The following is a 26,978-nucleotide window of genomic DNA, read 5'->3' on the forward strand; positions in this document are numbered from 1 at the left end:
GTATTTTGCTAAAATGTTAGGGATTAATTTTGTGAGTGAGTTTCTTGCCCAATCAGCATCTTAAGGTCATTGTGATTATAATATATAACAAAATCTTTCACTGGGAAAATACTATACTGGACTTCAACACTACAAATGTCTCAAAACCTTGTCAAGCAAAGTCAGTTAACTACTTCTAACATTCAATATTCCAAACCTATTACCACATCATTTTATTTTGAGTAGTTCACTCATTATTTCAGGCTTAAATCTATGCTCAAGAAGCATGATTTGTTTTTATGCTTAGCAATATTCTGTGCATGTAACTGCAACGGTTGCCACTCATCATGAAATATCTTATACTGCATTTAGGAAATAGTAATGGGAGATATTACTGTTATTCATCCAAAAATATTAATTAAATCATCTTAGTAAAATATGTCAATAGGTCAAACATTACACCAAAAGAAGTTATAGAAGTTTTCAGGTGGATACTCGAAGACATAGAATCAGAAATCCTTCCCTGTATGTAGGATGTAACCAAATAGAAAATAGGAGCAGTTGTAAGAGAAATGGACAAACTATACATTAAGACTAGTTTTGCTGCAAGAGCAGAAACAGGCTAAGGTGAGTCACAAGAGCAGAGAAAAAGAGCAAAATTACACTGTAGTATATAGAAAAATACAGCTTGAGTCTGATGCAGAAAAGGAATAGGAATCAAATGTGCAGGTAAAGTCATAAACTTAAAGATCCTAAGCAGTGGAAACTCCCATGCTAAGGCTATACAAACACACCTCTGAAAAGAAGCAACCCAGCAGTCACTAGCACAGCCAAGCTGGCCTGAAACTCAGCGGCATACGTTCATCACAGCCTGCAGCTGCATCTCTCATTCTTCTTGATATGCCTAGATACGTAAGATGTGCTTAGGATCCTGTGTCATATGAAGGTATTGACAGGCAACTAAGAAGGCCCGTTACCCACAGATATACCAGTTACTAAACTGATAAGCAAAGATGCTTCATTTAATTTTACCTGCAGTTGGTATTGACACAGCTAACAATAACAAGCAACAAAAATGAGCTTGGCAAAAGAATCCAGACTGAATACAGAAGCCTAACCTAAAAATCAAATGGTATGTAAAGCAGGTGGCTATGCTAGCAAAGATGAAATATTATGAGTGTAGAAAAGACTTTCAGAAAGAGAAAGAAAAGACAGCCTTTGAAAAAATATGGAGGAAGAATTGGCAGGATTCACAAAATTAATGAGGTACTTAACACGCAAGCAAGAGTCAAAAGTTATTCCAGACTGTAGATCTGCCTAAGAGGCAGGCCGAGGGTGTCATCCACAGTGACAGAAAATAGTGGAGTGGTTTCATGAGAAAGACTAGAACTTGCTTTGATTCTGTTAAAATGAACTGATGGCAAGACAAGCTGGAGGGAATACAAGACCTTGTCTGAAATGTAGAACTGAATAGAGGGAGCAGAAATCAGGAGCAACAGACACGCCCAATAATCACCTAAGACAGCAGTTGAACCTATGAACAACAGTATATAGAAGAAGGGCATAAACAAGACAGAAGGAGTAACACAGGGTTTTGTACCACTCTGAAGAGCAAGAAAAAGAAGGATGACAGGTCCTTATCTTTACTGAAACCTGCAGCTTACATATACACACACTGAGAAACAGCAACAGGACATAGGATAAATTACCTGTTATTTAAGCCTCAAACAGATCATATTTAAAAAAAAAAAAAAAAAAAACCCACAAAAAACCAACCCTTCTGATTAACCCCACAACTATGGTGACAAATTTGCCAGAGGCTGAGGAATTCCAAAATTCTGATACAAATGCAACCATCACAGTATATCAGAGTAGGCTGGGGGGGGGGGTGGGGGGGGGGGGTTGCAGGTGTTGTTTTGTTTTTTAAAGTAGCAGAATGTTTTTGGTAAGTGCTTCCTATTAAATAATTTTAAAAAAAAAAAAAAAAAAACACACCAAAACTGCACCTTCATATACTACTTAAAAATGAATAGGCACATACCCAGTGTAGTTGGGACAACACTTCATCTCCAGAAGACCAGTCTGATCCAATGCACATGCATATATGTCAACAACATGACCATTTGTTGCAGCCCGATTAGCCAGGGCTTCAAAATGCTAAATCCAAGATGAAAATACAGTTCATAGCAATTTATGACGTGAACTCTCCTCATCTTCATATTAAATCCTAAACTCCCAAAATTTTTCTAAAACAACGTTATCAGACTTTATTCACATCATATTCTAATACAAGCTAGAAGAGTATTTTTTCCTGAAGTTAAAATTAGGACTGGACTTTTCAGCACCTGTGTTTTTTTTCTGACCAGCTGAGAACCTGACTCACACTAGACAGACCAGTGGTTGCTATTTAAACTAGAAAATGACCTTGATCTTTTCTTTTTAAACTTTGCATTAAGTACTAGATCCAACACGCAGAACTGAATTTACCTTTCTAATCTCAAGTGTCTATAACTACAGGTGCTTGCAACTGAACTAATCGTTTAAGCTCCCATTATAACCAGTTAAGATGAATTCAACAGGTTTTGGATGCAGTTCACCTGCCCAAATGTACATTTAGGATGAAACGAACCATGCCTAAACTCTACTGCCTAACCCTCCCCCAACTACAGAGACAGTTTTGAGCAGCTGTCTTAGAAGCAGACAGCCTTACTCTAGATATATCATTTAGTCACATGAATCTTCTCTGACTTAAACCAGGGAAACACTCCAAAGAACTTTAATGTAAAGCTAGATGAAGTCTTAACTCAATATACTGAAATTTCTGAAGAAATTCCTGAAGACATACCACTATTCAGAGACAGGTAAACAAAACCACAATTCCCACCTCTTTATACATTTGCTACTACTAACAGTATTTTATAGTGCCAGGCAATGTAAATGTTTACTTACTGGTAAGATGCCTAAAATATCACCCATGATCATCTCTTACCTTAGTACCCTTTTTCACATATTTAGCATTGTCTTTTTCAATGTCATGCCATGATCTTATAGGTAACTTCAATTCATCCCCTACAACCATGCCAGGTCCTTGTGTAGCTGGTCCTCCAATGAACATCATTATACGTGCACCGGTATTAGGAAAAGTGCACTGGAGGAAATAAAAGACAAATAAAACCATCAGATTTTGCTACAAATTGAACAAAAGAAATAGCTATGCAGGTATTTGTCACATTGATAGGACTCTAACAATAACTGTACTTTTTCCCTACGAAAACTTAAATCCACCGTTAACTTGAAGTCTCAATTTTGCCTGATTAAAATGTGTAAACACACATTACTCTATGTATGTAAGGAATGATATCCATCAGAAGCATCATGCAAATCTAATATGCATCAATTACTAAGGTTTTTACATATTGATTGTGGCAGCTTTTCTGCAACAAAATGATCTATTTACATATTAACACAACTGTAGTTAAAGCTGTTACCTCAAGGAGCCCTACAGCTATAGAAAGAGCCACTCCTGAAGAACGTAAGGGCCGTTTTCCTTGTGGAACAGGCCAAGGATCCCGTTGCAGTTCACCCAAAAGATCAGTAAGATTCATATCAATTTTCTGCACTGGTTGCAAAAATCTGTAAACAAATACATGGAATTAGTTTAGATTAAAATTGTTAAATAAAAATGTTATCAGTTGCTCACTAGCAATACATTACATACCTTAGCAATGTCTAATTCTAGATTTTAATTCTAGATTCCAGTCTGGATTCAGAGCAATGCCTCTGCCTCACCAAGATAACGCAGTTTGGTATTACTACATACACAGCACACTCAGCTTAAGAAGTTCAGCAAAGTGCTTGTAAAACAAAAACTTGCTAACTTAGAGATACCACCACTATCCAGAAAGAACCCTATCTAGTCAAAAGAACACAGCAGATGATGACCTATGAATCTCAAAAAGAAACTCAAGTTTCACTACTTCAGTGAAAATCAAAGATCAGAAGAAACATTAACATAGAAAGAATTTTTCGTGCTCTTTGCTACAGGCTGTCTACAAATGCAGCTATTTATTGGAAGGCAGGGACTGCAAAACTGTCTCTCTTTTTTATCGTTTCATCAATTTCTTCTACGTCACAGTGGGATACACAGGAGAATCAAACACCAACCCGCAATTTCCAAATGAGAGACAGAAGGGGAGGGGAGAGGAGTGGAAGAGGGAGAAAAAGGGAAAGCAAAACTGGATATCCACATAAGAAAGGAGCACTAAACCAGCTGTTAACACTTTCCAGCGTACCAACCAACAGAAGCATCATTATTTACATATCCATAATATGCCTATATAACGTTCTCTCAGAACATCTCCAAAGTATCATCCAGATGATTTTATTATCACCCATTAAGTCTTTTCTTCTCAGTACAAACTGTACGAAAGAAACAGGCTATAACCATTAGTCTCCTAGTAAATTTGTGCCTGATCAAAAGGTTCGACTGTCACTTGATTGTTTTCATTGTCATAAAACAAGTTTTCCAGTGAATCAGTGTAGTCAAGGTATGTTTTTTCAGATGTTTTAAGCACATTACCTGTTAGAAGGTGGTGGCTGCTGCACTTGAGGACCCCGACCGACTTGTGAAACAGCTACTTTTGTAAGCCCTAGCATTTCCTATAGTCAAATACATAAGATTTTATTACAAAATTTGTTTACAGACTATTTGAATTTCTTTATCACCATCTTGATGATTTCTTTTTGTTTGCTTTTGTGTGTTACCTGCAGCTGTTTTGCAGATAGGTCCTTTGTTCCTCTGAAGACGTAACTTTTGGAAATTCCTTCACAGCCAAGCTCATGAACTTGCACCATTCGGCCAAAGGTAATGAGACCTACTAACGCAGTTGGTGGCAGGAGACTAAGCGACATTTGCATGGATTCCTTCAGAGCCTGCAAGTCTTCATCCTCCATGCATGTGTCCACAACATAAAGAAATATCAAAGGCATCTGGGGACCACGCTTTAAGAAACACAAATATAATCACATGAAAAACAAATCTTGCAATATTTACAGGATCAAAAATGAACGAATAAAGTACGTTTTGTAAAAGTTTTACTTTTAATCACACCAATAATGCCAATGTTCCATCTAACTTACCTCCCTCTCAAGCAGTAATCAGCATCTGGGGCTAAAGGGGAATGAAACCTCTACCATAATGAACTGCACAAAAATTAAATGCTTACTATAGAAGAAAAAAAATATCCTTTCAGGATGTCATGGTAGTTTTGAAGCATGTGCCAATTATATAAATCTTTTAATATATAACGAGCTTTTATTGCTCCAAGTGAACGTAACAGTCATAAAGCTATTCACAATTATAAAATATTCCAACCTGGTAACATTCTGTGGCATTTAACCTCTTAATTTTACTCCAGAGATCATCAGTCCTTTTTATTCTTTCTATACTAATTTTGCTGTACCGTGAGCAAATAACCCCTTTGCGTTACAAGAGTTGGCAAAAAGTAGTTTCTGTTCACTCTTCACTCTTCTTTTCATAATCTGAATGCCTCACTGAAGTCTTACAAAATTTAACCCTCAAAAATGGAATTTAGAGATTACAAATTTGCAATTGCAAATGTTCGCAATTTTGGGTTGTAGGTCCATTTTTTAATTTTATTGAAGTAACTTCCATCCTAAAAAAGGATGAATATTAAAATTCAAACACCTGAATTGAATATGTATTAGCTGTTTTCTCTAAACCAGCTAGCCCTAAAACTAACTCATAATCATTCAATTACAAACTTAAATCCAAATGATTAATGAGAGATGAATCAACAGTCAGCCAAATTTGAACCAAAATCGTTTGAGCAAGCAACAGCAATAAGCAGACCCCTGTCACAAACACAAAATTAAACTTCTGGTAAAGAAACAGACCTAACAGATATATAGCCTTTAGAAGAGACCTCTCTTTTTTCTTTTTTTCATTTTTTAAACCAGTCATCTTAGCCATCCTTGTGTTCTTATAAAAAGTTATGTTTTCCATTTCCAATTGATGACATATGTTCCATCTACTAACAAGCACATATAGACTCGCAGTCATTAAAACGCAGTGAAGAAACAAAATTGAAATTAAAGCTTTTTGCATATTGCAAGGTTATAGATGTTAAAGACTATTTAATGATTTTACCTGTACTACGTATTCAATGCTGGAGAACTGAGGTAAAAGTTCAGCTGGCTGATTCATTTCAGATATGCCAGCATAGGTAGGAGGAAACTGCAAATAAAAACACAGAAATTAAGTATAAACAAAAGATCACAACTTCTACAAAAACAAACACATATGTATGGACTACCTTCCTCTGCAACGGATGTTCACTATTGCTGTCATGAAAAACATCTCAATGCAATCTCTGAAGATATAGCTGCACAATCATGCTCTTGCTGTCAATTTCAGTTTGCAACTACAACTTGAAAAATGAGAATTTTCACTTTTACCTTATAAAAAAGATTTTCTATATCCTGAATGTTTCATTTTCTTACCTGATTTCTCTGATAACAAAAGTTGCAAGCCCAGAGTTTTGCTCGATAATCCACTTGGCTATAAAAATACAATAAAAAAAGTTTATATAGCACAAACAATTCTTTTTCCTCCACTGACCCTAGAATAAGTTTCTTTTAATTTTTCAAAAACACATTGACTTTGAAAAAGCTTCCTCCTAATATACTGTCTCCTAAATACCCATATTACAAATTCAAAGTGTAGTCTTACACAGACATATAATGCAAATTATTATCTTGAGAGAGGAAGAATGGTCTTCAAGGAAAAGAAGCAAATAAGAAATTCAAGAATACAGACTCAGCACCTTTATTATAGACTTTCTGCATGGTTTTAGGCAAATCATTTTAACTCTCCCTACCTTTGCATTTTTCTCCTTTCTCAGCCTATGCCTATTAGCTGTCAGAGTCTGGGACTATCCTGAATATACATTATGCCCTAAAAAAACAGGTTCCAACTTAACAGCTCTCTCTTTAGTGAAAATAACATTTTTTTTTCAATTGATGAGCCTACCTCCTTTTATCGACATTTTTATTAGTATTCAGATAGGTAAAATAAAAATTGCAACTTGTACCTTCATGCCATACAGATGTCTTACAAAGTCCTACTCACATCTTAAGGGAAAGTAAATTTTACATGTTTTTAATGTACGTTTCTTGCTATCACATCTTCTCCCATCTACAAGGGCAAAAGTCTTTTTAAAATATCATTACGTCTTTGGATAAGTCCCAGCATGCTGTAAACACAACACAGCTCTACTGAGATCTAATGATCCATACCAATTTCAGGGGCTGCAGATTATCTAGCCCAATACACTATGCCATGCAGGCTTCAAAAGGTCCCCCCAAATTGAGTCTCTAATCACACCTTGTAAAAAAAAAAAAAAAAAAATCCAGTCATGACTTGCATACATAAGACAGGAAAAATGTACTCAGTTCACTGTAATGTCAGGGATCTGACTGACCCTTTACGGCTTTGTCTTTCCATTATTTTTCTTCCAGCCCTCAATAGAAGATAATGCTTCTGAAAAAGTTAGCTTCCACTAAGTCTGACTTCCAGTATCATCAGTCACTGTGTCTGTTTAATACTGAAACGCAATTTTACATCTGCTTTGAAATTGTCTTTGCTCCCAAGCAGGGACAAGTCGTTCATAAAATTGAGTGAGTTCTACAGGATCTTTTACATCATGCCTAATCTCTCACTATCACTCAGTACCTTTCCCATGCCTATCAAACTCCACCTTAGAAATTGTTCTGTTTCTTTTCCATACTTCTCTGATTGGAATGACGCGTGAAACACTTCTTCTGCTTCCAACCTAAACTTATCCACGACTAGTCCACAATCATCTGTGCTTGTACCAATATCACCCTTTAGCTTACACAGCTTTCACCCTCTCTCATGCCTACTTCTGATGTATTTATCTATCTATCAATCACATCTTTCAGTTTCTGTTTTGGTAAACTAAACCAGCTAACCTGTTTTGGTCTACAAATGAACTAATTTCAGTAATAAATATAGTTTATTTTACTTGGAAATTAAACTATATCAGGGCCCAATAGTTAAAAAGATAGAGCATAGTAACTTTCTACCCTAGTTATTTTCTAGAGGCAAAATGCAGGAGTATACTAACTCACAAGATGTGTAGTTCCAGAAAAATAACATAATTAATCACTAATTAGGCATGTTGAAAAGACTAGTTAAATGAAAGCTATGTTTTAACCATATATGTTACATATGCAAATCTATGTGCAGAAACTTCTAAGATCTAGAAGTTTGAGCTGTATACTTATGTGAGGAGTACTTGAACTTCCACACACCAGATCTTTTGCGTAGTTTAACTGGCACTATTCTAAAGATTGTTTGTAAGGAAAAATATTGGCATAACATATGTATTAGGTTTACCATAAAGGATTCAGAACAGCTCGACATGTGGTCCTACTGCACAAAACTGGCTCATACTGAATAGGAGGCAAGTCCGGCCGTTCTTTCAGTGGCGTGAAAAGGGCAGCCACCGGGACTACCATTCTTGTGGCTTCAAGACGACTTGAAGGCCAAACATTCCAGCTGAATCTAACTCCATCTCTGTCCTCATTCTGCTGGATAAATTCCAGGAAGGTTGTCATGGTCAACTTGTCTGTTTATCACTATAATAAGAGAGAACCATTAGCAGAATGTTGAAGTGCAAACATTTTTAACCACAAAATATTGAATGTACTTAATGACAGTCACACATTCAAATACTGTAACTGAGTTACAATTAATAAACACTGAGTAGTGCTTTTAAAATCCTAATAGCAATGCACAGAATTACAAGGTGAAACAGAAAGAAATTTAAGACTCCTAGGATGCAGCAACCTCTTCAAAATACAAATATTTGACATGGTGCAAGTTAAATACATAGTGTTAAAATAGTCCATCTTCTGATCACTTCTTGACTCAAGCGACAAACTCGGGCAAGAAATGTTGTAACTAAAGCAGTAATTCTAGGGTAGGTCAGAGTAGACAACATGCAGCACACTAACACTATAAAAAAAAGACTTGCTTACACAAAAAAATACACCCTGCTTTAAGGCCTTTCACTAATGCATTTAATTATTCATTCTGTTCATTATTCAAGAATCACTCATTCTTGCAAACTGTTTAATCCTCTGATTTCTTTAAGAGTCAAACAGCAAAAAGTATTTCTAAGTGTAATTGTTTTATGTCTTCTGCTGTGTCAAATTTTGTAAGAATTTTGTAACCGTAATTAACCATTTTCAGTAACTCATCATGTGGCCTATATGCAAATATAAAGGAATAACAACACTATATTCCACAAGAGTACATTCCTACAGCAACGCTAGGAAATAACTTTTTAAGAAGTACATGTGTCATATTCCACTACATTCTATATCAAGATGCACCTTAGAATTGTTTGAACTCAAATTTACCATTTGGGCACCGACCTAAGGCTTTCAAAATTTTCAGCTACACTTACTCAGAACTGGAGCACTGGGGAACAGAGACACATCTGAAAAGCTCAACAGGAGCCTGTGAACATCTGGGAAAGCCAGCAAGAAGCACCTTCCCTTCCCTTCCCCTCCCCCCCCGCCAAAACCCCACCACTCAGCTATATCTACACTGTCCCTGAATACCTGCTGTATGCTTCCCAGTACATTTTATAATACAGAAGTTATACGGGTTTTTCCAGCAACTAGGACATCTAAACTCCCACTGCCTAATAATTAAGAATTGACTGTAAAAGTCTAAATGAACCACCTAAGAGGTAGCCTGGGAACATACTCCTAGGTCTCATTTTAGACCCTACTAAGTTAATGAACAGCTTTAGACATGCAGGAATCCCTCTGAATTGAGATTTAAATCAGGAATTCTCACAAACACACTGACAACCCTCCTAGCCCAGCAATTACATATGCTATGGAAGACTCCTGGAAAACTCTCCGCTTCTAAACACCTAGCTCTCTTTACTAAAATTATAATGACATTGCACCTTTAGTTTATATGATAGTTAAAAACTTTTCAAGTTTTTTAAATTATAGTTTAACTTAATAGTTTGATTCTAATGCTGACTTTTAACAAAACAGATTAACAACATCCATAAAACAAAGAGAAGCCCCACATTTCACAGTTAATATCATTAGGAAATAATCAACTGTTAGCATGTGATGAAAGCTACAAAAAGCAGTCTCAAAATTGTTCCTATAAAACATGGACTGACAGGCAAATTTAACTCTGTAGAGTACCCTTCCCTTATAGTTTTCCACAGGTGCAACCACTATCACTTATCTCCACATTGTAATAGAAATACTATGATAATTAGTCTGCCAACATTTTAATGGGCATGTTATCTTACTGTTATTAGGGGCAGATCTACATGTCATGGCAATTGCAACACAGGGAGCCATACAACACAGGGACTTTGTGCAAAAGAGCACTTGCACCACCACTTTTACTCAAGTTGCTGCAAGGCCATCGGGCTGAACGAGGCCATCGGGCAGGGAACAAAAATGAGCAAACACAAGGCGAGAGTATATCTGGAAATCATAATTAGTACACAGGGATCGGAGAGAGAAGATAATTCAGCTAAGAGAGGAAAGAACAGCCTGGTATCTGAAAAGGATCTAGAATTTAAGAAATTTCTCTCCTAATACGTCAAAATCCATCAGTGTTTTGTGCAAAAGGTAAAGGAACATTATCCCTGAAAAACGGGCTATTGATACAACAATCTGCATGAGGCAACAATCTCAGTTCTAACCACAAACTGAATAATCTCTCCTTTTAAAATTATCTCCTGAGAAGACAGAGAAAATTGCAACTTAAAGGCCATTTCAGCCATTCCATAGGCATCTGCTACGAAGTCCACCAACTCCATCTCCATACACTGCAACATGAACTCCCACTTTCCGTACTGGACTTTAAAGCCTTTTCTCCACATTTTACTCTAGCTACACTTGAAATGGTTTTACACGGATATTATTTTTACCATTCAGTTACTGCTCCACAGAGGCCAATGTGCAAACACCAGTGTGCAGTGACTAATAAAGTGCATATATATACACACACACACGAGATTTGTTGGATTTGAGTTAAATACTGTTACTTTCTAGTAAGGTATGTATTTCCCATTCAGAAGGCAAAACCTGCTAATAATCAAATTTTCCTCCATCTTTTCTTCCATGTTTTTCATCATTTCCAAGAGCCAATAATGCTAACATATTTCATCATACATCAAATGTGAAACTCATCATCTGACAAGTTACATTCAGTTTTGATAGCACTGTTAGCTATCCAGGCACATTTTCTGGGACAGGTGTGGAGATGTATTACATTAGACCAGAACAGCAAACCCTCCTGACCTACAGACTACATACCAAACTTCATACACCTGAATGCCACAAAATGCATATTGCCCACCTCAGAAAACCACAGAGAAGTGAATTTCAGAACAGATGAATAGCAACAGTTCCCATGTTGGGGTGTCACTGCTTTAGCTTTGCTGCAGGATAGGACACCAGCAGTCCTTCCTGGCCTGCTTCCTCCCTCCCGCTGTTGAGGCTGAATGTACCTCGCATCCCTGCACCATGGTAATCTCACTCTGTGTCACACAAAGAAGCCGTAACTGAACTGCATGAAGAGTCACAGGCTGAATACACCTGACTACGAAGGCTTGATTCTCAGGTGAATAATAGTGTTTACGTAATTACTCTGACTAGATGCAAGAGTACAATTAGGACTTTCTAACCATTACACATATCAGGCATGTTTGATAAAGCATTCGGAAAGCTATCCTATAGCTGAAGAAACAGTTTTGAAATAGATTACTTTGAAATGACATTGTTTTGAAATACTTCTAGAAGCAACTGCAAACAGTAAGGACAGTTTCTTCAAAATAATTACTCTAAAAGCTCCTCCTTCATCTCAGCATGTTTAAACAGTTACACACCACACGTAAATGTGTCCCAATACAGAAGATCACCAAAATAATATCCACTAATCCTTGAAAGCACATACAAAATCAAAACATTTCTCTCTACAGCGCTTTAAGGGTTCCAGCATAGAGAGATCAGAGTCCCTCATATGACTATGTATTTAAATACCACTAAATTAGTACAGTTCACTGTGCACTTTTCTTACAACAAACCTATTCTTTCAGTTTATTATGCACTAATAATCGGGAAAATAAAAGAGATTAATAATAAGCTTTCAATTATTTTTTATGCCAAAATCAGCATTTCAGATACAAATCTATTTCAGTTCCAAGAAGGAACTCAAAAATACGAGGAGAATGACTTAGTACTTATCCAAACCAACTGCAAGTTGTCGAACTGACAACATAAGAGTCTCATTTTCACTACTCAAACACTGCCATCCTCCAAACCTGCTCTCCCAGTTTTTTCCACTAAGGGGCTGTTGTTTTTTTTTTAAAAACAACCAGCGTATGTAATAACCCACCTAAATCAAAAAACACATATTCAAATGCAGCAGGGCCTGCCTACACACAATTTTTGTGCAGCTTTACCTATATCGCAAGGCACCCCTGTCAGAGCCTCTGGCGGTGGCACAACTACGCGGGTACAGAAGAGCTCCAGGACAAGAGAGATGCAGCCGCTGCCGGAGCGAGCCGCACTTTACACCCGGCGCAGCGGCGGCCGTGCAAAGGCCGTGCCCCGCCGGCCCTATGTGCCGGCAGCCCCAGCTGAGGACGGGGCTCTCGGCGGCTGCTCGCACCGCCCCAGCCGGGCTCCACCGCGGCGGCCAGGGTGGGCGCTCCCCGCCCCATGAGAAGGGGCGCACGCACCCCTGGTCCGGGGCCCGGGAGGCCGCGGGCAGCGCTGACCAGCCGCCGGCGGTATCCTCGGCCCCTCAGGGTCGTCCGGGGACCCCGAGAGCAGCTTCAGGCCGCCCGGGGATCCTCCCACCGCCACGGAGGGCAGCGTGAGCGCCCGAAGCCTCGCGAGGGAAGGCGGGGAGCTCCCCACCAGGCTCCCTCCTGGCCCATCAGCCGGGCGGGGGCCCCACGGCCCGAGGGCTAGGGTGCCCCCCATACCCACGCAGCGCGGGGAGCGGGGCTGCCGCCACGGCGCCCACAAAGGACTCTCCTCCCCATGGCACGCCCCAGCTCGCGCCGCCGGCCGTCTCCGGCTCCCCGCGCCCTCCGCTGCCCTCTCAGCCCCTGCCCTGCGCCCCGCTCACCCCGCGTCCCGGCCGCCGCCGCCTCTCTCGCTCTCCCCCACCCGCACGCAGCCGCCCCGGCGCTGCCGACGCAGTCAACATGGCTGATGGGAGAGTCCGCGCCACGTCAAGGGGCAGAGAGCGGCGGGCCGGGGCAGGGGGCGGGCTGAGCTCCGCGGCGCCCCCGCCGCAGGGAGAGCCCTCGCCGCGCCCAGCTGCGGGCCCGCTCCCGCCAGGCCAGTCCCTCTGTGCCCCGCGGCCATCCCCGGCGAGCGGAGCGGAGGGTCCCGGCGTCAGTCATCCCACACCGCTGACCTTCGCTTCACCGCCCTGACGGCTCCTGCTCGCGTGTGTGTGTTTTATTCCCTGTTTGACTTTCAGGTTTCTTCTAAAGATCGTTTGTCTCAATCTCGCTCTTAAAACCGCTCGGGAAAGGAGGCATCGCGGCCACCGGGGGGAGTTTCGCCTTCTCTACCCTTCGGCTGCGCCTGTGCCCGCAGTTGCCCTCCTCGCCCCCTCCTGTGGCCGTACTGTCTCGCCGCTGCTTTGTTCTCCGCTTGCGAGGGGCAGTTTCAGGGAAATCCTCGGGACCAAGCCAGCCGGGCTTCTGGGAGCGCTTGAATTCACCCTGCTCGTCGCCTGTCTTCCACCATGTGTATTTATGGCAGCTTTTTCAACTGGAAGACTGTTTACATGCTTCTTCGGACTGCCTGGGGAAAAGTATACTGAAATTATATTCCTGGTGGTTTTTAGCCTGAGACAATACTTCATCTCATATTTATAAATATTTAGAAATATAACACGTTTATTTACTATCCACACAATAACTTTCACATAGCCATAACTGTACAGTTTTGTTCAGTTCTTTTGTTAGTGTGGTTATCTTTTTTCCCCCCAAACCCAAGTTATAGTGACGCTTGGGTTTCAGGGCACTTCAGAATCGTTTTAAACAAGCCTGCCACAAAAGGCTAGAACAGTAACTTCTGGTTTTCCTGAGATATCTCAGTGCAACCAATCCTGACATGGGGGAGGACTGGAAAACATGCTGCTGACTACCACGTCCTCCATCACTGCAACCCTGAAAACATGCTATGACCGCCAACCAAATAAAAATGACTAAACCAAACTTTTCTTTTCTTCTATGTCAGATGTAATTATGATAGAATTTCTATACCATTACTATCTCCAGTATTGTTTGCCAGTCCTCTTCAGTCTAAAAACAACAGCAGAACTTAAAGGGAGGGGTTTTAAATTTCCACGTCCACAAATCTCACTGCCAGTTGTGGGAGTATTAAGCAGGAGCTTGCCAAGGACGTGTAACCTCCTCAATTTGTAAAAAAACCCACAACAGGGCGATCTTCAAACAGATGCACAGAAAGCAATTCAGTGTTACAATTTCAAAAGTACTCAAATGCTCTGTGAAACATTTTCAGAAAGTTACACTGAAAAGAGGCAAGTCCCAAAGTCAGAACTGCAGGATGAACTCTATAACAGGAGAAAAAGAGGCAACTGACACTTAAAAGGGAGGAAGGAAGAACAGGAAAGTATACTATTCTGAAAGTTCACTAGAAAGAAAAGGTATACAGTATTTTTAATCAGTCATTAGCACAATTAAATTTAATTACATAATGACTCAATCCAATGCTCTAAACTTCAAGAAATGTCTTGCAGCTGTTACGATGGTGCAAACCACAGAGAAAAGCAAGCAGAAGCAAAAAAATAGAAAATAGGATCCTAACATGGTGTATACTCATTATAAGAAAATACTTTATTATCTCCCAGTATTAGAATGTACAGTGAAAGCATTTCATTTTTCTGAATGCAGAATTTTTAGTTTATGTTAGATTTTTTTTTTTTAGTCAGCAGTGTGTATCCACTGATGGCAACTCACCCTTTCTTTGGAAAAGCACTCTTCCATAATGCCTAGGCAGTGGAGGAGAAAGAATATTCATTTCCAGTTTCTTTTTCCTCTTCCTCCACTGAGTCATATTTGCTAGCCATTGCATCAACACTGTTGGTAAAACCTGTTAGGAACAATTTTATTATCCGTGGAAGACTACCTGTAATAATTAAAAATATGTTACTTCATTTAAAAAGTGTCAATGGAAAGTTCCAGAAAAAGTAATCTAAAGATATATATTTAAAGTATATTTTAAGTATATTTATATATGTGGATTCTCTTTCTGTTCATAGTTCTTGACTTCACGACAAATAGAAAAAATAAGTTCTGAATATTACCGAAGTCTTAGAAGAGAACTTTTTACAGCTGGACTCACCAAACCTTTTGTCTTGACCATTGGTCAGCCTTTCCAGAGATATCACTGTAGTTTTAGCTAAGCAGGTTTTATTTCTAGTGGTGACTGCAATTGTTGCATACTCAACTAGGACGTTCGATCCGGTTTCAGAATTAAAACTCCCTGTTACACATAGGTGGTTTTGGAAACGCCTTAAAGCAAACAAAAGCCAGTGGAGAGGAGGAGTTAGGGTAGATGTTTGTTCAGAACTGCTAAAATACAGCCTTGCAGAAAAAAAACCATTGCTTTTTTTGAACTTATGTCAGAAGTATTTAGAGCTACTCTGATCTACTAGGTGGGACTGTCGGTAGCACTAAACTGACTTTGCACGCAGCAGGACTAATAGGAAAAATAACACACAGATTGACATTTTGCATGAGGGATTTCATAATACACAATGTGAACGATTACAGCATTAGCCTTCCGCTTTCCACCTTAACTGAGAAGCAACCACCTTTGTCTTAATGCTACTTTGCTTTTGATTTGGTATGTGGATACTCCCACATTATTATGTATTTAGATAAACCAATACAGCAACAAAATTAAAACTCAAGCATTGACCCTTCCAGATTGAGAACTGTTTAAATTTGTAGCAATTAACTTTTATGTATCTGATTTCAACCATAGATCTCAAAGCATTTCAAGGAAGGGACAGCTATTATTACTGGATGTCCACAGGCAGAATAGAAAATACTAATGGATGAGTTTTAAAGAACCACTTGCAAAAACTGTGGTAATTAGAATAATGGCACAGGGCCTAATAAAAATGGTTATTAAAGGTTTACACCCATTCACCACAGAAATAGGCCTAGTTTGGTGAGCAGTAAATCGGCACAACCACTTTCTGCACTGCTCTTTGGCCAAATTTCCTTTTATTCCCCTCCCCGGGTTTTCAGGGCAGCTAAAACCTCCAGAGCGGGCCGCTGCCGAGGGCTTGGCGTTGCCCGGTGGCGCAGCCCCAAGCACACAGCGCGTTCACGGTATCACTTTCACGTCAGAGCGCAACGCCAGCGCACCCTTATCGGGGCGCAAGGACCGGGAGGAGGCGGGAGGCCCTGAGGTGTTTGTCATGGCATCGCTCCCAGGACGCGCTCCTCGTGGCACTAATCCCGAGTGCCCCAGGACGCGCTCGCCGCTACCGGGGAGGCAGAAGGCCTCCCCGCGCCGCCGTGAGGGTCCGCACGTCCCAGCTCACCGCCGCCGCTCTCGCGAGAGCAGCCCGCGCCTCGCACCGCCTCCCAGCGCGCCTGCGTCGCGGCGGGCCGGCCCCAGCGGCGCCCGGTCAGGCGGCCGCGGCCGCCGGGGGGCGGAGCGGAGCGGAGCGCGGGCGCCCGTAGCGGTGGCGGTGTGGCCATGGAGCCGGGCGTGGAGGAGCTGATGCCGCGGCTGCTGCCCGTGGATGACTGTGACTTGGCCGAGGACTTCGACCCCACGGTGCCGCCCAGAACGCCCCAGGAGTATCTGAAGCGCGTCCAGTGAGTGGCGGGGCGGAAGGGCCGAGCTCCGCGGGCCGGGGCGGCCGGCCGGACCCGCCGCCGTCACCTCCCCGCGAGAGCGGCGCGGCCGACGGTGCTGCCCGGGCCGAGCTTCGCGTTGGGGTGCGGGAGGGCGGCTGTGTCGTGCTACCGTTAACCTGCCAGCCGCAGCCCGAAGGGCCGCTTCCCCAGTGCACCCGGTGCGGTGGGATCCCGTCCCGCATCGGGTCTAAACCCATGCGCTTTCTGGGAGGCTGCTGCTTCTCTAGGGCTGTGTAACGCCCGCTGCACGCCGCGCTTCGCGGCGTGTGCCTCGGCGGGCTCGCTACTCCGCAGCCATCCGCAGCTCTGAGGGCCGATGCTGCTCTATTTTCCACAGAAAGATGGAGGTCCAGTTCTTGGCCCTCCGTACCAGCGGCGGTGGCCTCCCGAGGTCTCGCTGCGGGAAGCGTTGCCGCGCTTCAGGCAAGTTAGGATGTAAGCAAGCTTCGAGGAGGCCAGAGCAGTCGTGTAGAAACTGAGAATTACTTGATCGGTAACTCTCAAGTCAAACCTTCTGTAAGAATTGCCGGTGTAGTCAGCGCTTTACGTACCTGAAGATTTCCGCAGGTGCAGTATTTCAGAGACATCTGGCATATAACCACCTGTTACAAAAAGGAAAAAATGTAGCCACTTGATTTTATTTTGTAGGATTGAAGCAGCTCGATGCCCAGATGTGGTTGTGGCGCAAATAGACCCCAAAAAATTGAGAAAGAAGCAGACAGTAAACATTTCAGTAAGTTTGAGAGCTTTTACGCGTTTTGTTTTGAGAGGAAAAGAAATTAAGGGGGAAGATGTTAAGATCATAATGTTTGTACTAATTTTGGGGAGTGGCTGGCGTAACTAAATAGCACTGCTGGATTTTAAAAGCATCTACAGAATTAAATGCGTTTGAAGAAATGCGTGTTTAGCTGCTGGCTAACAGCAATCTTTATAACTGATTTAAATTGATAATATCCATACTGTTTGATACACTGCAGACTATTTTACTGTCTGACAAAATCAAATGTTGCATTAAATTTTACAGATACTTAATCATAAAACCTGCATAAATTTTAGAAGAAGGGTATCTCCGTATCTATATTTAGGTTTAAATATATATCTAGGGTAAGGGTAGTAAGTGCAGCTAAGCTTTACTAAAGTTAGATTAAATTCTAGCAACACTTCTTTCTTTTTGGTGAAATATTTTATCGGAGTTTTTCCTCACTGCCCAAGCAGATTTTTCTGTTGTCACATTATCCTGCCAGCTTGGTTTTTAATCTACTTTCAAATAGTTCAAGAGACCAAGTTTGCCTTTCTCTAATGAAAACTGTGTAATCTGAAATGTCGCTACTAGATTGCTTAAGAAAAGTTTCTGGTACTGACATACAACCATGTAACTTCTGTGACCATTCTCTTCATTTCATAGAATAGTTTGGGTTGGAAGGGACCTCTAAAGGTCATCTAGTCCAACCCCCCCTGCCGTGGGCAGGGACATCTTCAACTAGATCAGGTGGCTCAGAGCCCCGTCCAACCTCACCTTGAATGTTTCCAGGGATGGGGCAGCCACCACCTCTCTGGGCAACCTGTGCCAGGGTTTCACCACCCTCAGCGTAAACAATTTCTTACTTATATCTAGTCTAAACCTAGCCCCCTTTAGTTTAAAGCCATTCCCCCTTGTCCTGTCGCAACAGGCCCTGCTAAAAAGTCTGCCCCCATGTTTTTTATAAGCCCCCTTTAAGTACTGATAGGCTGCAATAAGGTCTCCCCAAAGCCTTCTCTTCTCTAGGCTGAACAACCCCAACTCTCTCAGCCTTTCTTCATAGGAGAGGTGTTCCACCCCCCTGATCATTTTTGTGGCCCTCTTCTGGACCCGCTCCAACAGGTCCGTGTCTTTCTTATGCTGAGGGCTCCAGAGCTGGACGCAGTACTCCAGGTGGGGTCTCACCAGAGCAGAGTAGAGGGGCAGAATCACCTCCCTTGACCTGCTGGCCACACTTCTTTTGATGCAGCCCAGGATACGATTGGCCTTCTGGGCTGCGAGTGCACATTGCTGGCTCATGTCCAGCTTTTCATCCACCAGCACCCCCAAGTCCTTCTCCCCAGGGGCTGCTCTCAATCCCTTCATCCCCCAGCCCATATTGATACCAGGGGTTGCCCCAACCCAGGCGCAGGACCTTGCACTTGGCCTTGTTGAACCTCATGAGGTTCACACAGGCCCACTTCTCAAGCTTGTCCAGGTCCCTCTGGAAGGCATCCCGTCCCTCTGGCGTGTCGACCACACCACTCAGCTTGATGTCATCTGCAAACTCGCTGAGGGTGCCCTCGATCCCACTGCCTATGTCATTGATGAAGATATTAAACAGTACCGGTCCCAATACGGACCCCTGAGGGACGCCACTTGTCCCTAATCTCCATCTGGACATTGAGCTGTTGACCACCACCCTCTGGATGTGACCATCTAACCAATTCCTCACCCACCGGACAGTACACCCATCAAATCCATACCTCTCCAGTTTAGAGAGAAGGATGTTGTGGGGGACCGTGTCAAAGGCCTTACAGAGGTCCAGATAGATGACAGTTGTAGCCCTTCCCATGTCCACTGATGTAGTCACTCCATCACAGAAGGCCACTACATTAGTCAGGCAGGACTTGCCCTTGGTGAAGCCATGCTGGCTGTCTCATCTCTTTGTAGTGGCATTCTTAAACATCTGTATAATGTACTAATTTTTTTAGTAACTCTTTCATGCTAATCTTTAAAGAGGTTATATCTACTTAACTGTCAGGGTTAATTTCCTAAAAGATATTTTTGTGGTCTTCTGTCTTCCTCAACTTACTATCTTGGCAAGTGGGACGCCTAAGAATCATAGCATCTGTCCAAGATAAGGAAACAACACCCTGCTTTTTATAAACAGGGAAATTAGGGCAGAACAATTGGTAAAAAGACCCTAAATAATTCTTTGACAATATATTTTAAATACTTAGTTTTCCTTCTTATTTGCATATGAGAAGAGTCAAACAGAAGAAATTTTGTCTAAACCAACTGTTAAGTCAGTCTTGGATGTGGTCATGAAATTACCTTTCTTAAATGAAGATTTAAAGGATATTGTTTACCTGATAGTAAACATTTACTGATTCTCTTGTTCTTAAGGATTCGTCTCATAAACCTTTCTTTATATTATAATTATTGCCAGTGTTTTCTTAGATTTCTAGATGTCAGCCTGCTCCTGAAGGATACTCTCCAACGCTAAAGTGGCAGCAGCAGCAAGTGGCCAATTTCTCAGCCGTTCGTCAGGTACAAAATGGTGTGTGTGAGAGGACTTGCACTGTCTAGCTAGAACACATCTGTGCTTTACAGGGGACAACTTTATATCTAGTATAGAAATGTTATGACTTTATGGTAGGACAGATGTTTGTAGACAAATGTTTTAAGTTCTTGAAAAAGAATTGAGTATATACTGTGTGGCGTTTAAACCTCTGATAAAACTCTTGAGAGCCATGTTTAAAAAAAAATATTCTACTTCAACTTCAGCAAAAATATGTGTCGGTATTTAGATTAAATGATAGAGAGTAGCTGAGGGAGGACAAAAATCCCTATGACATTATGCAGTTATATTAAAACCTAGCGCTAGCAGGAATGTTCTGCAGAACTCAACATTAACTGAAAAACAAGTGGATTCTAACCCACCAGGAGATTCATGTACGTAGAACACGCTGTCCATTTAGGATATTGTTGACAGTGGTGGCACCCATTATGAGGAGAAATACTGATTTGGTAAAATGTATTTGTAAAGTTGTAATGTTAGCACAAACTTAAATCTTTCCTACTGCATTTGCACCCTGCTCTTAAATAACAGAACAAAAATGGAGAATTGAGCAGTCTGTCTCTCTCTCTCTCTATCCACAGTCCAAACAGGGCGAAATACAAAACATAGTAAAAATGTAGAGATCATTTATGACTCCAGTACTGCAGAAGGCATGTTTACAATGCATTAATACTGCATTGTAGGAATACCTCAAGTAACTGAAGTAAAACCAACTGCACTGAAGCTGCTGTAGCACTGAACTTCGCATGAGCTCATTTACCCTGTTTTTTCAGGGAGGTAAATCAGTGGAGGTATCACATTGCATACTGTATATTATGCATAATCTAAGGTTTTAGTACAACTAAGGAAACTGACTTCTAAAGGCATATTCACTGGACAGATATTTATTTTATACACAAATCAATTGTCCTCTCATCTGTGCCAGAATTAACACTGTGAAGGATGAGAATATCCTAAAAAATATTTAAGAGAAAAAAGAGCATCAGAAGTCAGTTATTCAAACACTATGCATCAGCTACCGTTACTTAGTGTTTTTAGTGGTCATTTTTACTGCTACAATAACAATTGGATTGGGGGAAAAGTTTCTTCTGTTACAAAAAGTTTACACCTCTGTACAGGAAACTGTCAAGCAGGCCAATTTGTCTTATATGGCATCCCTGTCAGGTAGAAGAAATACACCAGGAAAGCTCGCTTGCCTTCTTTCTAACAGTTCTGTAGACATCGGCTACAGATACAGACCACTGTTGGAAACAGGATATTGATTTAGTCCAAAAGCACACATAAAGCCAAATTTTTCTTGCTTAAGCTTGTTATACCAAGAAAAGTCTAGAAGACTATTACAGCTTACTACCTCAACTTAACTTTATGTAGTAGAATTTAAAATTCCTTCAGCTTTAACATTACTTCCAAAAACCCAGCATGAACAACTTGGTTACATTTCTACTCAGAGGCATGGGAAATACTTAGCCAGTTACGCCTCTACTGATTTATAGAACATCATAATATATACTTTTTATACATTTTAAGAATAATGAAGCAATATCCTAGCAATTATGGCTAGGATAAAATAACTGCAAAGTTAAACTGTGATTTGGCTTTGTTTTAATTACTCAGAGCCTGAACAAGCACAGAAGTCACTGGCGGTCACAACATTTGGACAGCAATGTTACTATGGTGAGTAGAATTCATAACAGTGCTGTGGTTTTTTTCCAGTCATTAAATCCGTGATTAATCTCGCTTTACAGTTTAATGCAACAACTTGCGCATGTTATCAAGTCTTTTCTTCAGTATCTTCAAGATAGCAATATTTCAGTTTTCATTTATTTTTATTTACTTCAGCCAAAATCAGAGGATGAAGAAGGCTGGAAGAAGTTCTGCCTGGGTGAAAGAGTATACTCAGAAGTAGATGCACTATCTGATAATGAAAGTCTAGGAATTGATTACATAAAGGTGAGTATAGGTCTTATATTTCATTTTCAGCTGCTATTTTCAAGAATAACTGCCAGAAACAATCCTACTGTTTATTACCACTTTGTGCTAAATATGAAGTAGGCTCTCTGGTGAGCCTAGAAAGTCCCATTTTTTTTCCCTTTTAAGTGGAAACTGAGTGAAGCAGAGAACGAGTCTATCCCTTCAGTCAAAAAGTTGAGGAGTTCCTTCATCTGTTATCAGCTAAAGCACGCTACTTTGTTGCTCGCTGAACTGAACAGAAAGCTTTCTGCATAGTCTGCTTTAGTGTTTTGTTGAATGGTCGTACGTGGTTCCTCTCCTCATACATGCTATCCTACAAACATGCCCTTCAGTGCATCATTTTGAAAAAACAAAACTTTAACAAGTAACAGTAAAAGCAAGGTTCTTTGACACCAAATTTGACAGGACCTTATCTTGAACTTGCTTGAAGATTTTTTTTTTAATAGATTTCAAAGCTCAGAACAGACTTTCGAATCACTACAAATGTCTGAGCATCACATTAAAATGTTAGCATGTTCTAAATTAGAACAAAAATGTTTATCATAATGTCTGCACTTTCCAACTTGATTTTTTTTCAGGTGGGCTTTCCCCCTTTGCTAAGTATCGTAAGCAGAATGAATCAGGTAAGCCTACCTCTTAGAATCACATAGTGACATTGCATAAATCATTATTTCTCATATTCTATCTGTTGCAGAAGTCTTACCTATTTTTCTGTGCTAGAGTAGGCAATTGTTCATTACGACTGCTATTGCTTGTACACTTACAAGGAAAACACGTAATCGTTATCTCACCTTTAGCTACAAACAACTTCACTAGTGAACATTTATCATGACTAGTTTTAAGAGTATTTTGTCTTTGTAATTTCTCTATAAAACATTTAATGTTTGAATTTTTGCTGAATGCCCCATTAGGTGCTTGACAGTGTTTTAAGATTTCTTATTTAGTGTTTTAAGTGCAGTCCTTCAACTTGATTGTGAACTCTTAGGTACATTGCAAGGATAGGAGAATCACACTTACCTTTCCTTTGCTACTATGTTTCCCACTAGTCACCTTTATACAGAAACAACCAGTCAGTGTGACACCTCTTTCCTAATCTGTAGCTACTTATCCGTAACTTTCTGTTAAGACAGAGAATTACTTCATTTTATATAAAGTTCTTTCCAGGAACTGGTGCTTTAACATTTACTTTACCCTTCTATGTAACTTCAACCTGGATTAAATACCATATAGTATCACAATGGAGTATAAATACATAATGTGTATATTTAAAAAAAAAATCACAATGCTTTTTATATAATATAATCCTTCAGGCAGAAGGACAGCAAAACAAAACATTGCAGGTATTGTATTGTCTCTTTCTGTTCCTCTTTTCAAGGCAACAGTAACCAGTGTCTTAGAATACCTGATAAGCTGGTTTGGAGAGAAAAAATTTACTCCAGAACTGGTAATTTTTAATTTATTCTAACTACTTGCGCATGAATGCATTAAACAAGGGATAAATTGTTCATAGTTTTCTATGAAGTTATTTTGGTTTCTAAAGAGTTCTCTAGATGTATGTATCATATTGTTACTTTCAAAACTTTCTTAATTAGATACTAAAATGAGTATTCACAGAATTTTTTGGAAGGCTAATTACAAAACATAACACATACAGATCTATCAAGTACTGCCAAAACCCCCTCCCCTTTTTATTGCTCCCCACACTAACTTAAACCACAAGGTTAGATGAGTATCAGCGCTGGGGAGAGAAGAGGGTCAGACTGCAGGAGCTTTGGTTCTGACCAGTTTAAGCTGTCAGGGTGCTGCGCACTGTATTTACTGACACCTCTGTTTTAGTTTGGAGATGCATGACAGTGTACTGGCAAAGATACATTTAATCTTTCCACGTGCAGCACAGACCAGAAAGCTTAGCTGCATTAGTGTGGTGACAAATCAAACCTAATAAGAAATTCTGATTGACAGGGTACATTAGCATGGAGTTTGGCCACAACTAGATCGACTACATAATGGCATCGTATCTACAAAAGACCTTGGTGGATGCATCTCACCTCATTCAGTACCACAAAGCAAAAGAATAATGAAAAATTACTTCCATAATACTAAACACAGTTTCACTATTTTTGAGTCACTAAAGGCCTTTCATGTTCTGTCCTTTTCTGTAGGACTGTTTTCTTTTTAACCAATATGCTGCAGAGAACGTGCACGTTGACTTTTAGTTTATTCCCATAACGAAAGCCACTAGACACTGTAATTAACTTAAGTAGTTAGACTGGTAGCAGAAGCTACGTTTGTAAGAATGCAGTAGAATTCAGTGAAGTAAAATGCGAAGGACATGTTTTCACAGTGGTGCAAATCTTAAAGCTGATCTAACAGCATTAATTCCACAAACATCTGACTTGATACATTTCACTCTTCAGGAATGTTTTTCCACAGTTTGTGAAGTGAAAAATTAATAGCTAAGTAATAGTCTTTAGATATTACTAAAATAATCCTTCCCCCAGACTTTTAATAGTGTAAACTGTATTAATTTATATCTTGGCCAGTATTCCAAAAAATATCAGGAAATCCAGGAGTACTGCTCACAAGAAGCTTATCTAGAGGCACAAAATTCTACTGTGTAGTGTCTAATTTGGCTTTCAGACTTTTCCATTCTGGCAGCAGCACTTAAATGCAATTTTGTTTTGAAACCTACGCTCCAGACCTGCTCTATATAACAAGAGCTGCATGAAACTTCAAGGAAATGCTCATAATTAAGACTTTCGTATTTGAATCCATACAGGGTAGATGGCTTTATGCACTGTTGGCATGCCTTGAAAAACCTTTGCTACCTGAGGCTCACTCCCTTATTCGACAGCTGGCAAGACGATGCTCAGAAGTCAGAGTACTAGAGGTAAGATTTAATATAACATTGCGCAAAGGACTTGCTGAACTTAGCAAATTATTAGGAGGATGATTTTGCAGTTCTTGAAGTCTTGGTAAGTAATTTTTCATGTCCTAAGTTTGCTTGAGAATGAAGGGAAGACTACAAGCACGTAACATGGCATGTAACAGCTTCTCTATTTGACACAGGTAACAAAAAAAAACTGTTCTAATACTTATTTCTCTTTCAGGAGAACAAGAACGAAGAACAAATATCAGCTCTGAACTTGATAATCTGCTTAGTTAGCAGGTAATGCAACTTACGTACCTAAAACAGTAAAGTATGTCCAGAATAAATGTGTGATTATTCTTATCCTAACCTAGATTCTTTTAAAGTGGAAGTCAATTAAAGTACCCTGGACCCGTGTAGCAAATATACTTAGCTAAAAGGACTTAAGATAAACCTAAGAGTAAAGTAAGCTTATTGGTTTCCTCAGATGAGTTCCCTGAACTGCAAAGCTATAATTATGATAGAAACACTAAAAGAAGAGCTAGAAAGCAAGGGGTCTAACAACTCAGAGCAAAGTAAGAAGTATGTTGCATTAGAGGTTTCTTACTGTATTCCACTTCTCTCTACTAGGTACTTCGATCAGCGTGACTTAGCTGATGAGCCTTCCTAGACTGTTTTGAGGATATCAAGTATCTTGTGTTGCCATAGTACAAACAGCATTATCAGAGTTAACAGCAAGACACTGCACTTTTCAGACCTGAAGTACTATACAACGCCTTCAGAACACCCTCATGATAATGCATTTGGGACAGCTATGAATAACTTAAGCTGAGCTTTAGCAAGAGATTGTCAATGTCTCCAGTATCATCATCACCATCATCGTAAAATGGTCAATGAAGTGTCTAGCATCATCTCTTAAGCTACTGTCTCTGTAAACTACATTCTTGGTTAGAAATTTCTACCATCTGAGTAATCCTGTGGACACTGCTATTAGCTGAAGTCTGAGGTTACATTACAAGTGATTGTTCTTTATCTAACACACACCTATTGAGGGCTTTTTTAGTAAAACTGAAGCATTTAAAAGAGTGTTCTTAAATATCGTGGCTTTTCTCATTCTTCATACTATTTAACAGCAGCCTTACTATACACATCTAGGACTGAATGTGTTTTTTCAAGCTTTGGTTCCTGAGCTTAAGCACTGCTAAGCAGTTCAACTATAGCCAGTAAGTTACTGAAACAATTATTTTAGTAAAACATAAACATTACTACTTCCTGAGTAGTAATACTATTTTTCGTAAACAGTTGCAGAAACCAGTGAAAATTACACAGCTGTATTCAATGCTTTTAATAGAAGCATTTATTAATAAGAACAAACAAATTTATTTTCTGTATGGTATCTTGACAAGTATATTAGCTCGCCTATTTATATATTTAATGTGGAGTGCTTCACCAAGAGTATCAGCATCTGCTTGGTACATACATGACTCCCTCTGGTTCTAATTATCTTCAACAATTAAAACCCCATGTTAAAGGAACTATGAATTCTGCTGATAGCAGCAAATTGACAGACAGTATTAGCTGACATCTGCTTTCTGTATATTGTAGAATTTAAGTCCCTCCCCTTGCTATTAAAAATAATCATTAACCAGAACCAGTTACTGATAAGCCTTTAATATGTCTCTGAATGATTGGCACTTTTGCATCTGGAATGGTAGTCTTAACTATCAAGTGAAAAAATCAAAGCGAATTACAATAAATGCTAGAGTTTTAATTCTGGAGATGCGAGGAACGATGATTCTGTGTATGCTGATACTGAATGTCTACCACACTGCAGAT

General features: G+C 40.2%; 2 protein-coding genes across 4 annotated transcripts in view; one reads left to right on the forward strand and one right to left on the reverse strand.

The window, feature by feature from the left end:
* SEC23A (SEC23 homolog A, COPII component) overlaps positions 1 to 15,249 on the reverse strand; it is a 33,134-nt gene extending 17,885 nt beyond the window's left edge. The window contains exons 1-10 of one of the 3 annotated variants that reach the window (XM_076345067.1): positions 15,081 to 15,249; positions 13,505 to 13,899; positions 8,420 to 8,661; positions 6,502 to 6,559; positions 6,149 to 6,235; positions 4,744 to 4,980; positions 4,559 to 4,638; positions 3,468 to 3,612; positions 2,969 to 3,127; positions 2,021 to 2,136 (exon numbers count right to left, since the gene is read on the reverse strand). In XM_076345067.1, the coding sequence (XP_076201182.1) occupies positions 2,021 to 2,136; positions 2,969 to 3,127; positions 3,468 to 3,612; positions 4,559 to 4,638; positions 4,744 to 4,980; positions 6,149 to 6,235; positions 6,502 to 6,559; positions 8,420 to 8,640 (1,103 nt within the window). In that variant the 5' untranslated portion in view covers positions 8,641 to 8,661; positions 13,505 to 13,899; positions 15,081 to 15,249. Of the gene's footprint in view, positions 1 to 2,020; positions 2,137 to 2,968; positions 3,128 to 3,467; positions 3,613 to 4,558; positions 4,639 to 4,743; positions 4,981 to 6,148; positions 6,236 to 6,501; positions 6,560 to 8,419; positions 8,662 to 12,536; positions 12,720 to 13,210; positions 13,288 to 13,504; positions 13,900 to 15,080 lie in introns of those variants that run through there. The other 2 variants (XM_076345066.1, XM_076345068.1) reach the window with 2 other exon arrangements.
* Positions 15,250 to 16,783: 1,534 nt separating this feature from the next.
* On the forward strand, positions 16,784 to 26,238 carry GEMIN2 (gem nuclear organelle associated protein 2). Its single transcript, XM_076345069.1, has 10 exons — positions 16,784 to 16,958; positions 17,649 to 17,733; positions 20,182 to 20,271; positions 21,917 to 21,976; positions 22,142 to 22,252; positions 22,852 to 22,896; positions 23,649 to 23,717; positions 25,053 to 25,163; positions 25,384 to 25,442; positions 25,773 to 26,238. The coding sequence occupies exons 1-10, from the start codon at positions 16,837 to 16,839 to the stop codon at positions 25,810 to 25,812; spliced, it is 792 nt and encodes a 263-aa protein (XP_076201184.1). The 5' UTR covers positions 16,784 to 16,836; the 3' UTR covers positions 25,813 to 26,238.
* The last annotated feature ends 740 nt before the right edge of the window (positions 26,239 to 26,978 follow it).

Source organism: Aptenodytes patagonicus, chromosome 7, assembly GCF_965638725.1.
Source record: "Aptenodytes patagonicus chromosome 7, bAptPat1.pri.cur, whole genome shotgun sequence".
Taxonomy (NCBI): domain Eukaryota; kingdom Metazoa; phylum Chordata; class Aves; order Sphenisciformes; family Spheniscidae; genus Aptenodytes; species Aptenodytes patagonicus.

Excerpts from the sequence above, each read along its gene's own strand:
- GEMIN2 (XM_076345069.1), top strand. The coding sequence starts at position 16,837 with ATGGAGCCGGGCGTGGAGGAGCTGATGCCGCGGCTGCTGCCCGTGGAT. Across the intron at positions 22,253-22,851 it reads TAGGAATTGATTACATAAAG|GTGGGCTTTCCCCCTTTGCT; the intron begins GTGAGTATAGGT and ends ATTTTTTTTCAG. Across the intron at positions 22,897-23,648 it reads TCGTAAGCAGAATGAATCAG|GCAACAGTAACCAGTGTCTT; the intron begins GTAAGCCTACCT and ends CCTCTTTTCAAG.